The 16,704-nt window shown below is 33.7% G+C and overlaps 1 protein-coding gene across 1 annotated transcript; it reads left to right on the forward strand.

Moving 5' to 3' along the window:
* The first annotated feature begins 11,700 nt into the window (after positions 1-11,700).
* LOC137393743 (MAGE-like protein 2) lies at positions 11,701-15,254 on the forward strand. The gene is made up of 4 exons (XM_068080426.1): positions 11,701-11,735; positions 11,827-11,931; positions 12,607-12,629; positions 13,733-15,254. Exons 2-4 carry the CDS (start codon positions 11,849-11,851, stop codon positions 14,815-14,817), a joined length of 1,191 nt encoding a protein of 396 aa, XP_067936527.1. The 5' UTR covers positions 11,701-11,735; positions 11,827-11,848; the 3' UTR covers positions 14,818-15,254.
* The last annotated feature ends 1,450 nt before the right edge of the window (positions 15,255-16,704 follow it).

Genomic DNA, 16,704 nt, shown 5'->3' on the forward strand with positions numbered 1-16,704 from the left:
TTTATTATTTGTTGAAAATTCCCTAAACCTTACCCGTCTGATCGGATTATACATAAATAGGCAGATTAATTTGGCCTAAAATCGTTGTTAAAACTTGACAACCCTATTTTTATCAAAATTAAGACCGTCGAATGAAACGCCAAGCGACATAGAATAGAACCATTAAGTCGTGCACATTTCACAAAAAAAAAACGTGCACATTTGACCAGTCTATAGCATGGTCCAATTGACGAAGGTTTCTGTAATTAACTTAGAAGTACTGAAAAGTTCATTTCTTTTTTGTCAATTTCAAAGTAACTGACATTTTGGACACGTATGAGTACTTTTGTATTCCAACTGATGTCCATAGCAGTGAAAGTAAAGGAAATGAAGATGATATTTTTTTCTAACGATTCTTATGAGATTATTACAATATTTAATTATAATTATTCGATTTTATAAGATTTAATTATAAGAATAAGCATTCGAATTTACAAGATCAAAGTATATAGTGACCGATGTTGGGCAATATGTTACTGTTATTATTTTTTTTAAATAGTTTTGTTAAATGGATTTTCTAAAAATCTATACAAATATCACAACTTCTTGATATTGTTAACTATGACGTTTTGAAATGTAAACAAAATTTTGCATTGGTTTTCTATTATTACTATATTAATAATATTGATTATTCTAATAATATCAGTGCATTTTACTTCTAATATTGCATTTCTCCTATTGCGGGGAGAGATATAAACATATAATCTTTTCCATTCATTATTGCTGTTTGTTGTATATAATAACACCTACACCCAGTACATTACAGCTACCATTGCAGTTATCCTATTGCACTGCAGTGTCATTTGACTGCTAATATTGCATTTCTCCACCATCAGTACCCTTTCTTTTTTCCAATATCACTTTGGTCGTGAGCTTTATGACAGGGAAATTTCTAGTATATAGATGATTGGCAAAATGTCAAGCATTAATGTTTTTTACCCAGCCACAAGAGTGTATCTATCACGGAACGATTAACCATTGTAATAACTTGTCATTGTAAGTTATAAATATCTATAGTACAATAGCGCTACATGGCACAGGATTGTCGTGTCATATATGGATGGCTGACTCTAACCACTGTATCAGAATCGTGTGCAAAAACCATGAAGACAGGAAAACACTAGATTCAACTCAGTGTTGTTTTTTCAGTAGATTTTCAATACCACACGTTTCATAAGCAAGAATTCTATGTGAAAGTACTGATTACCTGAGTAAAAGGCTTACTGTTGCCAACACAATATTTCACAGCCTATTTTATAAATAACTTTGACAATTATTTTCCTTGTTCTCGTAGAAATCATTCCTATCAATTTATACTAGTAAGTTCACCAGACGTCTCTGCAAACCCTCAACTATCTTTAGTGTTGAATACTAATAATAATATGTTTATAGCAAACAGTTGTACAATATATATAATATAATATATAATGGTATAAAGTGGTATAACTAAAATAGTTTATCAACAACTATGACATCGACCTCTACTCTCTAGCAGAGAAGAAATGTGTTGTCTTTATTGTAGCAAACCCTTCATACTTCTATGCTGAAGCAAGTAAATTAGTGAATGACACTAAAAAGGTTTCAGAGAGATAGCGATCTGGTGAGTCTGAAGGTCACTAAAATGTCAACTTTAATGATCTCGTGTATAAAGCTTAGTTTAAGTTAGAACCTTTGTAATGGCAGCGTAAGCCAGTTAATGTCAGTTAGATGCAGCATTGTTTTCTTAATACCAACTCATTGTTTCTGACATCAATGTCATTTTTTATCCATCTATAAACTATGATGCTTCTATTTTAACAGAGCTATTTTAGCTAAAAAGGTTTTTTATTAAAGTTGCATTGTTCAAAAACCATATTTAAAAAAATCTTTTTAGCTAATTTGTGTTTAGCAAGAAGAGCATGTTTTACTTGATAATAAATAATTCATACAACAACAATACAAAATATTACAAAGATCAAATATTATATTTACAATTTTAGTACAGAGTAAACCAAGCAAATTTAAGGTTTATAAGCTTCTTTAGCATTGGTTTGAAAATATGAAGCAGCAGACAAAACTATGTTTAACTAAAATTGGTTTTTAACGATTAGAGCTGAATATAACTATAAAATTTAATTATAACCTACCCAACACGAATATTTTACAGTTTAGTATAACTGTATAGTTTATGATATTCGATGTTCAGTTGGACATTAAAATGATCAAGACAAGCATTAATTCATTCAAGGAAGGTTTATTCTGTCGGCTTTCCAATATTTTTGTGAATCCTAAACCTTGGTTCGACTTACCAACCAAATTAATAGTCATAAAATATACCCAGAATCAGTTTCAGTTTGAGTACTCTCTTCTAACTGGACAATGGCTGTAATAAATTTCTTTGAGTTTCAACTTAACAATAACAAAGGCAACCTCAGCCTGATTTGTATTACTACATTCGCATCCATTTTCATATTTCACCGAACTTCATAGCTGTTTATTTCATCAAGTAGTTACACAGATCTTGTTATACAGTTTTATCATTTGTTCCTGCTGCCACAGGCCAATTTGTCGGATCAATAGGAATGGGCTTACTGAGTCGGAATTCCCATTGAGTAGGAATAATCTCTTAATTTTAAATTCATGACACAACGTAAGTTTGATATGATACTACCTAAATGTTCTACTGTTGTCATGGAATATTGTTTGGATTAAATAGATGCAGATGTCACCAGTCAGTATTTTATTTTGATTTTTTTAGCATTTTGTCATCCTTCTTGAATTATGCTGTTACAAGAGTTGTTTGATTTATTTACTGGTTAATATTTTGTGAATTACTGAATTACCTAATTGTCAACTGATTATCAATTTTATTGTCACAGGTTTCAAGGTGTTTAAAGCTAATAAAGAATAAATAGGAAATTCTAACCTCACCTATTTGCAACTGTCCTCTCTCTAATCCTTAAAAAAACTGTACAGAATTCTTTAAAACTGTACAAAAACCATTACACTTTCATCAGAGCTCCATGAGTTTATGAATTCGTGCAAGTCTGATTAAAACAATCATATACAGTTGCCAAAGTACTATTTATAAGTTGGCTTTATGATACCTTTCATGTCTCACATACTTGTTTATGGAGTCTGTCATAAGAGAGTGTTACTAGTATCACTTGTGTAATTTTATAACTTCTGCCCATAGAACTAACCAGCTTCACAAAATACTGTTTTTAATATTTTTATACACTCTTTTTTTCACACACATATCAGTTGTTTTGACATTGACTGTCATATGGTTTAGGTTTTATCACTGACTTTCATGAAAGTCTGTTTTCTGCCTTATTTTGTCATCTGCTTGTGTCTCGTTCCCTCAACTTCCTGTTACCCTTAGCTGAATCTTTGTATCTCGGTCTAAGTTGGCCCCCATTCTTCCTTCCTTCATAGAGTTGTGAACATATTTTTCTAAAGGTGCATGCAAAATTTGTTAAAGAACAGTCAATTTTGCATTACTAGAGTCCTTTTCTCAGCAGTATAGATGTAATCCAGCGGACAGGAACAGGTTCAGATACAGGTGCATCTTTGGGCTTCTTCAGCAGCTAGCCAGAGTACATGTTTATCTATCCTCTATCTTTGAGTTTGGCCACATCTAATCAAACTCTTTGTCAGGTATTTTACTTCATTCTAAAACGTTGTTAAATTTATGAGTGGCTCACTCATCTAAAAGTTTAAGAGAGTGAGTCACCACTCAGCATAATTGTGCAACATTGCTGTACTATGGGTTGATAGCGCTTATGCAACAGAGTCAATCGCTAAGCAAAGACCATTTGATCTACTTAGTTCAAACCATTGAGCTAGAAACCAACTGCTAGGTATATAAATAAGTGAGTGAACCATGTGTTGCAGTGTGTTGCTGTCAGTTAAGAAGTGAAACGCTACCTGTAAGTATTTACTCTAGATAAAAGACTTCATTCAAAGAATCAGAGTCTTTCCCTGCTAAGGGAAGAAAAAGCTTTGATTGGAAATGCATCTACTAGTAGTATAATGGTTATTGTCATCATTTATATAGAGTGATGTGATTATGAATTGGTTAGCAACGTTGCCTAGAGGTCCTGTTGTTAAGTTCATCTCTCCTTGATGCAGGGTCTATTATATATTGAACTAGCTGTGCTACCCGGCGTTGCCCGGGTAATAAAAATGTCTTTGGACAGAAAATTGATTTGTATTTAACATATAACAACATTTCTCATTCTAACTTACAAACTACATATCATGAGAGAAGTGTTTTGTGTAGTTGAAATAAATTAAGAGAAAAATAAAAACAACTGTAAAGGTTTTAAAACTTTGTCAAGCAACTGTAACTTTCAAGCTGTTGGCCAGGCACGTTGCCAATGGAAAATTCTACTAAGCTAGTTAGTAAGCTTGTAATGCCGGTAGGCAATTACATTGTGTCAGCATTGTTGCCCAGCTACGCTATTCTAATAATTGCTATAGCCGGACAATCAAACCTAGAATACACATACGGACATACTTTGAGAAATATATATATATATATATAGACAAGTTGGTGCTGCAGTATTTTTACTAACAAATGTATAAATTTGTAGATATTAGCTCAAAAACTGGTTATACAAATGTATTACAAACAGACTGCAGATGTATATGTATATAAAGTAATAGTAATAAAATCAAGTTTAGCATCTATCTGCTAGATTTATGCTAAATATAGACAGATACAAGTTTCATGTATTTGTTGGGTCTTGTAACACTTTTAAGGTGATGAGTGATTCTTCATTTAGATTGTATATACTGTAAATACCATACTAATAGCAGAAAATAGCCAAGTTTTCTCTACTCATGAATACTTCTATTAATAATACTCTGCTGTAATATTTCTGTAGTTCTTAGTCTTTATCTTCTTTGTTCTCATTTTATGTAGATTCTGTTAACATCAGACTTGAGATGCATCTTGTTGTACTTCGCCATCAAGTACCAACTTTCGGGTTTTTGCTGTTTATTTGTCTCAAGTCTTCCTATGCCGATTCTACAATACCTGCTCTACTGTACATGTATATCTATACAGAGATTCAGCCCATGTATTGAAAGGTTCATTAAATGCAGCTTTGACTTCAACAACTCTATCAGCCTTCTGGCGTATTCTTCCTTGATCTTCATTGATAGTTTCCGGTATTCCCAAGTACTTATAGTCTTCACCTGCCTCTAATTGTTGTATCTTTCACCCATCTCTCTACTGTTGTGTCTCCTAGTCATCTCTGGACTGTTGTATCTCCCACTCATCTCTGTACTGTTGTATCTCCCACTCATCTCTGTACTGTTGTGTCTCCTAGTCCTCTCTGTACTGTTGTGTCTCTCAGTCATCTCTGTACTGTTGTGTCTCCCAGTCATCTCTGTACTGTTGTGTCTCTCAGTCATCTCTGTACTGTTGTGTCTCCCACTCATCTCTGTACTGTTGTGTCTCTCAGTCATCTCTGTACTGTTGTGTCTCCCACTCATCTCTGTACTGTCGTATCTCACAGTCATCTCTGTACTGTTGTATCTTTTTCCAGTTCAAATTTCATTTCAATAACGTCAATAAATATTCTTACTACGTATAGGAAAGATGATTTCTATTTCATGTTATGACATTTCATAGGCTTTGAGGTCGTCCATGTATAATAGTTGATTGATCTAGCTTTGTCTCTCATGCTATAACCTGGTCTTATATTATATAGACCAGAATAGTTGTCAATAGCATCATCGCCACCATAAAACATCAGAGTTGATTTTACTATCATTATTAGTGTTGCAATGTTTAAGAAAGGCTGTTGTTTATAGGCTACTATCAATTATTGTCAATAGTTTCCCTCATTTAGTCAGCAGTCGCAACATGGCTGATAGTTTTTTAAGGATGCTCTCCAACTCCATCATACGTGTCTTTACTATCTCTCCGCAGACTCTGCTAGTATCACTTGGTTTGTGGACTTTCTCCACTTGCTTCTTCTAAGTGTTTATTATTATTATTATTACTATCATCATCATTATTATTAATATTATTCTCCTCCACAGTCATGTTGGATAAGCTAGTTTTAGTAGTGTTTTAGATAGTCCATAATTTCCTAACTATCTTTTTACAATTTACAATCATATAGGCTACAATTCTATATGTGTTTTAGCCTCCGATCCATATGATGAGATTCCTCGCAGTTGTCTTGCTACTAGTAATGGTTTCAGCCATCAGTCTGAGCTATGGTAAGTAAAGAGTGACAGATTAAAATATCCTCTTGTAGATTATCACAAAAAACAGTCACAACACTTCTACATAGTTTAAAAAACACCGAGTCAAAAAACGTTAGATATGCTGGTTTCATAACGATAATAAATAACAAAGCTGGCACAATTTGCAAACAGCTTCATTCAATTATTTATCTAATTTTGGTCAGTACAAGCATTCATCACTTTTTATAATCTCGTAGCTACTAGATTGACCCTTTAGTAATCATGTTTAGGACTATTACCACCTAAAGATCAGTGTCAACCACCTAAAGATCAGTGTCAACCACCTAAAGATCAGTGTCAACCACCTAAAGATCAATGTCAACCACCTAAAGATCAGTGTTAATTACCTATGTTATGCTTGCTTACTATAGTAATTAACACTGATCTTTAGGTGGTTGACATTGATCTTTAGGTGGTTGACACTGATCTTTAGGTGGTTGACATTGATCTTTAGGTAATTGACACTGATCTTTAGGTGGTTGACACTGATCTTTAGGTGGTTGACACTGATCTTTAGGTGGTTGACACCGATCTTCAAGTGTTTGACATTGTACAGTCAATCAATATTTAAGACATAAACCTTATTTTTATATTCTGCTATCCCTTAGGTGTCTCAACTACCACTTGCTAGTATTGCAAGTAACATAGAGTAATATGTACTCTCTAGAATGACTTAGCATTCCATAGTCTAACTAATGTAATGACATGAAACTGAAAATATCGGACATGGTAGGGGCAGATTCTAATTTCGATGTATTACATTGTGTTTTTATTAGCCATTTGCACAATGAGAAGGGCTTTGTCTATAGCTGAAATAACAGCAAGAATTTTCTTGTTTGTGCTGTAAGATTTATGAATCCTGTTTTGTTAAATCATGATAGTTTATGTTTATTTGTATTTTTTGTTGTTATTATAATAAACTGAGCATATCTATTTATTGATAGGTATACTTAAAAATATCATGCCATAACTGACTGTTGAAGTCTCCCATACCACTTAGCCTCAGCTCCAATATTTGGGAACTGCTGCGCTCTTTTTATTTTTATTAAGTTTTTGACAGCTATACTCACTCTATTCCTAGTTTGGTGCACTGATTTATTCACCCTCTTTATTTGGTTTATCTAGCGATAATTTGTTTGGTACTTCGTCAGTATGTTTTCACTTTAATAAATGACACTTGTCATTTGTCTATTGACAAATAAATGTTTGTTTCAGCTCTAGAAGTCTGTAACGAAGCGGATTGCATGAGGAGGTGTAAAAAAATGTTCTGCCTTTATGGACAATGTATTGGTCAATATTCCTGCAGCTGTAATATTTGCGCTGCTGAATAATACATGTACTGTGCAACGAACTACCATTAGCAGACAACTCTTAATAAGACATTGTTTCAGCTTTCAGATACTTGGTCTGTTTTCCTATCAGACACATTTTACCACTTTGATCTCCTTCATATTATATATTATTATATTCTAACTTTATGTTTCTTTTCTGCATGCAAAGTTTTCATAAAAAGACATGAGATATTAAAACACAGAACTAACCTGGTAAAAGGTATTCAACACGCAATAAACCTTTTCTCGTGATAACAAAAAACGCTGCGGACAATATTGTACATATGTGCACTGAAGGTATTGTTGTACATATGTACACTGAAGGCACTATTGTACATATGTACACAGTAGGTACTACTGTACAGTACATATGTACACTGAAAACATTATTGTACATATGTCAGAAGTTGTTACTCTTCACAGCATTTACAACCAAATAAGCCATTTTTTCAGCTATGAATAGCATATCCTACATACTGTATACTATGCTTTGCTATAATGGCAGCCATATTTAGGAAGAGAACACAAGCTAGAGTATACTATAAAAACTGATATAGCAAAAGTCTCAACATATTAAACTAGTACTAGGATTAGTATAAAGTCAGATTTAGTCAGAAGTCTATCAATTTCTGGAGACAGACGACATACATATCTTCATAATCCATTATCTGTAAGGAAAAGTTGACATTTATGTCAGTAAAGGCTAAAATATATAGGTTACATTCTTGACAAAATTTCTGGTAAGTATTCAAATTTCATCTATGATAACAACACTTTATTTCTTACTGACTCAAATTTTATTAGTTTAAATTATTGGATAAGGAAATGAATGTCAATAATAGAGTATAAATAATAAGCTGTCACTATAATTATAATAATCTTATTACTATGCATAATGGATGCTGTGATGTCATATACAGTACAAGGCAAGGCTTGTGGTGGTCTCAATTCTGGGGTGTCAAGTGAGAAGTGTAAAACCTCACGAATATGTTACTCAATGTTACTCACGCCAGGTTGGGCTATGATCACACAGGCCTTCCTCTGGCTTAATTACAATTTCATTGACTCTATTTATATACAAGTCTATAGTAGAAAGGGCGGTGGTGAATTATAGGAGTATTTTTAGATGTGTTTAACAACAGGTTCTGGTAAGTTGAATGTTGTTTGATAAGTCTGATGCCATAGGCATCTCAGTGCATCTTGATTCATTGGATAGAATCAGGTCATCAGGAAAATAAAAACTGATATATACTAATATTTTTAAACAAGACTTATACAGGTCTATGTTATTTGTAACTTTGACTCAACCTTGACTCAATAGTCAAATGTGTATTGAAGTATATTGAAACACTAGACTGCTCCGGACTGTTAGGCTAATATCTAGTGAAGTAATTCTTGTATTACTATTATTTGGCTTTTTCTTTTCCTCGAGTTATATAGTAGTTTGAATTACAGCCATAAGAATGTCTCCGCTAAAACTCTAGCTTTTATAACAAAATTGGAGTCTGTGAAAAAATAAAACATTGGTTGACGAGAAAGTTAGTCTAACAGCAAATCTATAAATAAATATATACCAACCAAACTTTCATAGCAGTTTATACAACAATTTGAGGGCTTCTGTAGCTTACACTTAAAGGTCTCAAGACAAAAGTTATCAATACACAATTCATAAAATGACAAAGTTTCAAAAATAATAGAAATACCCACATATCTATTTACATACCCTTAACAGTATTACAAGGTTAGAATACCAGAATGCCAACCAAGTCAGATGAATTCATCTCTTATTATTAATTCAATTAGCCAAAAGAGGTGGTTATCACACATCCTACACCTCTTTTTTTTCTATTTGAAAATATATAGTGTATATAAGCAGAATCATTGTGGTAACAAGATTACAAAAGAAATTATTATAATTAATCTAAACTATATAATATAAAACTGTTTTAAATAATTAACATTAAGACTGTCTGTACGGATCTTTTTAACAAGATCAATCAATAGCAAGCGAACTAGGGCAAAAAGCAACAATTAAAATAAATTTAAAAGTAATTACTAGCTATAAAACTGACAGAAAATGATATTGACCAATTGGAAACCTAACACTCACCAAATCAGAGTACAGTAGACACTCGCCATACGACATTAATTTGATCTGGTGTTGGCATCGAAAGGCAAAAATGTCATATAGAGGTTATAAAAACCCATAGTAATCATCTAATGCAAACACTCCCTTGTAAAAAACATTAAAATTTTATATACATACTGTACATATTGAAAATTAATAACAAAATAGTATATTAACCTTAGTAATTATAGTTACAGTAACTTTGGTGTATTTAGTGGCTATGATCTGCAATTAATTGTAACATTGTTATGTACGGTACATAGTGTATAGCACTCTTACCTTTGAGACATAACGTGAACTTTGAATTTAATTTAAATAATTTCAGCACATTAAACAAACATAAAGCAAATTTTTAGTATGTATTTTATTAAACTAGACTTTGATATTTGCATCGTCTTAATCTTTATTACCTGTTTCCTGTGTCATTTTCACTATACATGTACAGTATGTTATTTCAGTTCTAAAAGTCATTTTAGCTCGGTGCTTGGCTGTGATGATTGATTGTTAGTAGCTACCTTTTAAAAGCCTAAACTGAATTATTTCATATGAAAATAACGCAATTAAATAAACTCTAAAATACAGTAATTAATCATAATAAAAATCAATGCTTTGCATAAAACTTTTTAAACTAAAAGGTTTCAGCAGAAATGTTGGGAACAAGGAATTTTTTGCGCTTGTTGTGCTGTTTTGTAACATTTCTCTCTAAGTTTCACCTATCCTATATACAAGAACTTCTTGAATATGCATAAGATTATTGTTGGGTGTCTAGGAATAGACATCAATGTACAATATGGAGCTTAAGAAATGAAGAAATGAATGTGTACTATTCAAGTATATTAACATCTTTTTTTAGTCAGTTTGTTTAGCAGTGATCTGTTTCTGTTGACTCCCTCAAGAACTCAGAGAGACTGAAAGTTGATAAGTCTATAAGGTCTAAGTGTGTCAGCAAATCACAGGGGTTTATAAGAAATGAATATGAGATAAATGTTATATTACCCAGTAAAGTGTTTGATGATAATAAGCTATACTGATTCAAGTACTTCATGTCACTCGGTGTTGGAATATGCACAGTTATATGAGTCCACCTTCAAAAACCCAAGTAGAGTTTGTGATTGGTCAGTTAGTAACTATAATTTTACAATATTGGATTATTGTTTATCATTTATTACTTGTATTCATTTCACATTTATCTTTCTACATACATGTATAAACAATGACGAGAAGATAGAAAGGGAAGATTAAAGATATGGTTCATCAAACTGTTTTGTGTACAAGACTTAATTTATTAACTATAGTTGATTATCAGGAGCAAAGTCAAGGTTTGAGTTGAAGGTAAGAAAAATACAGTGCCAAAAAACTGTTATTTTCTTTTTTTTGAACAATGTGCTAATGTAGAGATAAACACGAGTGTACAAAAGGTTGATGGGTCAGTGCAATTTGAGCTGTGATACATAAATTAATTTCTGTAAAAAAGTTTTTACTCGATGTTCTCCCTGGTTGGAAACCTGTACAACATGGCATGTTAAAACTCTATCATGTTATGGCATTGTCAGCTTAAAACTGCTCTCATGGTATTAGATGTGTAATGAAAGGGTGAGATACAAGCAGATAAAAGTATTAAATAAGTGATTAGCTTTGTATGACTGATGTTTGTCTATATTCTACTTACCTCAACCTGCTGCTAACGTCACACTATTATCTTTCTATTAATCCACCACATTGGAAACACCCCAAAAGGTATATTTAAACCTAAAATAAATTGTTTCGTCAAAAATAGCTTATTCTTAAATTAATTACAAGTTTTTGCGTAAATAGAAACTTAATTATGCAAGGTAGTGACATTTGAGGGGATTTTGCATAACCTTGTGAATAGAAAGGGTTGGGTTAGTAAACTGTCAAGCATCTGATGGAAAATGAATATAAATACACAGATCTCCTCATGGATCATCAGTTGTCAATAGATTGTTCTAGAACAAGCATCTAAAGGAGTGGTGAGTAGATAACTGTGCTGTCTTCTTGTATTGACGTTTGAAAGTTAAGACATTTAAGTTGTTCCAAGTTTAACTAACTAAATATTTACAGGGTTTACTGTCAGTCAGCCAACATGAAGACGTTCATAGTATTACTTGTCACTGTTTTGTCTGGGCTATGTCTGGGACAGTGGTCTGGGAGGACATCTGCTCATAGGTAAATTATAACTTTAATCTTTTATTAAGGAAAAAATCACTTACAATTTTCTCCATCTATCTTTTATAACACTTTAGGAAGCAGATGGTACTTTCCTGTCATTGTCAAACTTACCATTCTATGTTTTTTTCTTCTACTTGAAACTGATAAACATATTACTTAGTTTTTCATTTTAAATAATTTTAATTCAATAAGTACAAAATATTCATCTCTACATATCTAATTATCTATAGATTTTTAGATTTAGATATGAACTTAGACATTGGAAAGGCGCCACTCAGTGGTGAGAATTTACACACACAAAAAATAGGTTTAATATGAGTTGTTAGTGACAACATACATATTGTCACTAATATTTTGTGAAACATTAAAAAAAATTTGAGCTGAAAAGTTAAAAATGAGCTTGACAGCTTGATATAGCAGACATGAAACTTCTTTACTTATTAATCTTAGCTAAAATCTGAGTTTTGATAAATCTGTTAAGTATCAGTTTTTCTGGTATTAAATAAAAGAGCAAAAACGACAAATAACAAAGTGAGACAGCGACACATAGAAACTCGTAAAAAGTTTGTTAGTAGTCCCTTTCACGAAATTAACTCCAACCTATGAACCTATTTCTCCATTACTTGCTTGTCTACTCGCCGATGATAATGCATCCTCTTTGAAATTTTGTAGGATAAACCCAGCCTGGTTCATCGGTAAGTTTATCTAAAACTACTCTAATTTCATAAATGACAAGATTGTTCGTTTGTTGCTTAGTATATTAATATATTGTTTGTAGTTCTTAAACTAGATTTGTATAACTACGCTGAACTACAGGTGAGCGTGTAAATCCCACCATGTTTAGGAGTGACTAGATGAGCTTAACTAGTTTTGACTATCTTAGCACACAAGTCAATAATCGGGCAAATTTTCTTTCAAACAGTTTAAAATAATACGATTGCTTATTTTATGAGTTGATATTACAGACTAGTGCTGGGCACGAGTACTTGGCCAACGAGTTCAAACTCGCTCCTTTTAGAGTATCGAGTAGCTAGGAAAGCTTGGCACGAGTACTTATTGGCCAACGGGTTTTTTGGGTATCGGGTTTGTTGATGCGGATTCATGTCTAAAATTTCCAAACAACGAACATATCTTAAACTTTACAATGCAGATATAATTCTATTCAATTTATTTATTATTTTGTACTATTTTCTAACAAATGATATTCGTGCTCGCATCGGGTTGTTAAAGTGCTCAGAGCGCAATAGGCTAAGTTTTTGTCCACTCTACTCGATGGTTTCGTGTATCAAGACTCGAACTCGCAAGTCAAAACCCGAACCCGCAAGATCGAAATACTCAAAATTTACATCACTCGAGAGAAAATCATTAGTACCGACTATCAGGGAGTGTATATGCAGATATTTTATCCTGACCAACAAATGATATATTTTCATGTTTTATGGTTTGTTATGAGAGCCCAAATATAAACTTTAAATAGAATAAGATGTTTCTTCGCTCCTCTTCATGCACCCAGTAATTCATTATGCGGTCAATATCTTTAAAATGTTTGACCTACTAGGTATTTAGTTTAAAACATGAACCAATGTAAGACATTTTGTAATTATGTTTGTCAACATGTTATGAAATCTAACAAACCCAATTTTTTTGAGCAAAGATAATACAGTATTAGCTACCTATTGCTGTAAATTTCTTGACATCAACTTTGGCTACAACCAGTCAATGGAAGTTGATCTACTCTAATTTAGAAGTAGTTTATGGTGATTCTCATCATTCATGTAGATATGCTATCGCGTTGCAGAACAACCAGACCCATTTGAGATACTTGAGAGACCGGATGCCTATGAGGCACCTGAAATACCAGATGCACTCTTTCTGTCTGCAATCAGAAATGACCCTGGAGCACACCAAGCGATAGACAATTACAGGATAGCCCACAGAGCTGCCTATGATGCCAAAGTCAGCAGATATCAGCAGCAGTTTAGTAACCCTGCACAAAGGCATGTTGGTGCTGCTCCCATACCATCAGTCGCTCCTGCCATAGTACCAGTGCAGGCATCACCAGTTCAGACAGCGCCAGTGCAGGCATCACCAGTTCAGACAGCGCCAGTGCAGGCAGCACCAGTGCAGGCAGTACCAGTGCAGGCAGTACCAGTGCAGGCAGCACCAGTACAGGCAGCACCAGTGCCGGCAGCACCAGTACAGGCAGTACCAGTACAGGCGGCACCAATGCAGCCTCCAGTCCGCTCTGCACCAAACACAGTCACTCCTGCTCCAGTTCCGACTCAAAGAGTCTCGTCCCATAGAGCTCAAGTCCCTCTATACAACTTCATAGAACAACCAGACCCATTTGAGATGCTTGAAAGACCAGATGCCTATGAAGCGCCTGAGATACCAGATGCACTCCTTCTCTCTGCAATCAGAAATGACCCTGGAGCACACCAAGCTATAGACAACTACAGGAGAGCCCATAGAGCTGCATATGATGCCAAAGTCAGCAGATATCAACAGCAGTTCATGCCTCAAGCAAACTTGCTGGTCAGGACTGCACCAGCAACAGTAAGACAACTTCCTGTACCAGCAACAGTAAGACAACTTCCTGTACAAGCAACAGTAAGACATTTCTCTGTACCCACACCAAGAAGACAACTTCCTACACAAATAGGACAACTCCCTGTGGCAGTAAGACAACTCCCTGTGCCCACACCAAAAAGACAACTTCCTACACAAGTAGGACAACTCCCTGTGACAGTAAGACAACTCCTTGTACCCACACCAAGAAGACAACTTCCTACACAAGTAGGACAATTTCCTGCACCGGTGAAAATTAACTCAGGTCCAGTAAAACCGGCGACAGTGTTACCCCAAGCTACAGGGGTTAACTAAACCCTTTATTTTGTCACAACTAGTAAACTCATTAGATTTGATTCTAGGGTGAGATGGGACTGCTTAGTGCGTATTAATTTTTATTGATGAACAGTTTATATTCAAGGAAGCAGGATATTCGCTGCATAAATGTACTGTACCTTTTAGCCATAGCCTATTGGCACAGCAATTAGTGTGTACTCGGGCATATAACTCTGGCATTAACCAATCCATGAGTTTGTAGAATATAAATATAAACAGGACTTATAATTGGTTAAGAGGATCAAGTAGATGTTAAAGCAGTGTAGAGACAGTTGTTCAACTGTTTATATTCATTCACTACTGTTCTATATCATACTCTTGATACTTTTTCTAGCATATTTATTTTATAAATATAATGCATTAATTTATGAATTCTCTTCATTTGATAAATAAATGACTTCATTTGAATATTATGAGAAGGCTTTAATGAAGTCAAAATCAAATTTTGGAATATTTAAAAAAGCTCATGGGGTACAAAATAAATGTCAGAGTAGATGATTTTAAGACAACGGCCAGTTTCACCAACTTGCGATTTTTGACCAGCACTTGACCATCTGAACTACAGAGATAGTAATTAAGAACAGTGGTAAAGACATAACTCTTACTACTGTTGACCTTTTCACCAAATGCTTTACAACAAACAGGCTTTTTTACTAACAGATCTGTTGACCTGTGTACTAAATGGCCTTTAACCTTAACAAATAACTGTCTAAAAAAGCACCAAAGTAAAATCGCGTACAGACATTTAAGTATAGGACAATACTAGCTGTGCTACCCGGCGTTGCCCGGGTAATAAAAGTCTTTGGACAGAAAATTGATTTAAATTTAAAATATAACAACATTTCCCATTCTTACTTTCAAACTAAATATCATGAGAGAAGTGTTTTGTGTAGTTGAAATAAATTAATAGAAAAATTAAAACAACTGTAAAGGTTTTAAAACTTTGTCAAACAACTGTAACTTTCAAGCTATTAGCCAGGCACATTGCCAATGGAAATTTCCAGTAAGCTGCTTAATAAGCTAGGCTTCTAATGGCTGTAAGCCATGACTTTGCGTCTGCATTGTTGTCCAGCTCCAGCTATTCTAATAATAGCTATAGCCGGAATGACAGACAGATATACGCCATACTGACATACTTTGAGAAAGATATAGATAAACTATGTAATAATGCGATAACTGTATTGATTGCTCTGTATATCAGTAGAAATAAACAATCCTGTTTTATTATAACTTATAAAAGATATTAACTTTGCCCATAAACTCTCATTAGATTCCTTTCGGGGAGAATTCAATAGACATCAGGTATAGTTATCAGCCTTGAACATAGGTTAGTCAAAGTGCAATTCTGGTCAATTCTGTCTAGTTTAAATAAGATTGGCATGGTTGTTGCATCATTACATCAATATACATATATTATATAGCCTCACTCTTTCATACCACTAAGATAGCCAAAGTGAGCCTCTTTCACCTGTTGTTAGTAACATATTTGCTTACAAAGGACAAAAAAATGATCGCACACAAAACTAATAACACGAACCTTGAATTCATCAGTGTTGATAGAGTACTAGGAAGAGGTATAATACACATGGGATTGGAAATGAATCTGCTAAGACAATCGATATTATTAACAGCTAAAAATTATATATCAACGTTGCCACATTTTTTCATTTAATTGTCTACAATAATGTAAAAATATACTTCACATATCACATGCACAACCTCAAGTAGTCAACTTTCTTTGGGTAAAGCCAGTTAAGCATTCATGAGTCATTGTGCATGTACCGGAGTAAACAGATGTGCTGACAAAAACTATGTATGTTGAAATACCAATAACAGTCATGTATTGTTTACAACTGACATGGGCAT

The sequence above is a fragment of the Watersipora subatra genome, chromosome 4 (assembly GCF_963576615.1).
Source record: "Watersipora subatra chromosome 4, tzWatSuba1.1, whole genome shotgun sequence".
NCBI classification, from domain to species: Eukaryota; Metazoa; Bryozoa; class Gymnolaemata; order Cheilostomatida; family Watersiporidae; genus Watersipora; species Watersipora subatra.

What these genes read in the sequence shown, in the direction of transcription:
- LOC137393743 (XM_068080426.1), top strand. Translation starts at nt 11,849, where the DNA reads ATGAAGACGTTCATAGTATTACTTGTCACTGTTTTGTCTGGGCTATGT. An exon ending in GGGAGGACATCTGCTCATAG is followed by an intron (nt 11,932 to 12,606) that starts GTAAATTATAAC and finishes GAAATTTTGTAG; the next exon opens with GATAAACCCAGCCTGGTTCA. An exon ending in AAACCCAGCCTGGTTCATCG is followed by an intron (nt 12,630 to 13,732) that starts GTAAGTTTATCT and finishes ATCGCGTTGCAG; the next exon opens with AACAACCAGACCCATTTGAG.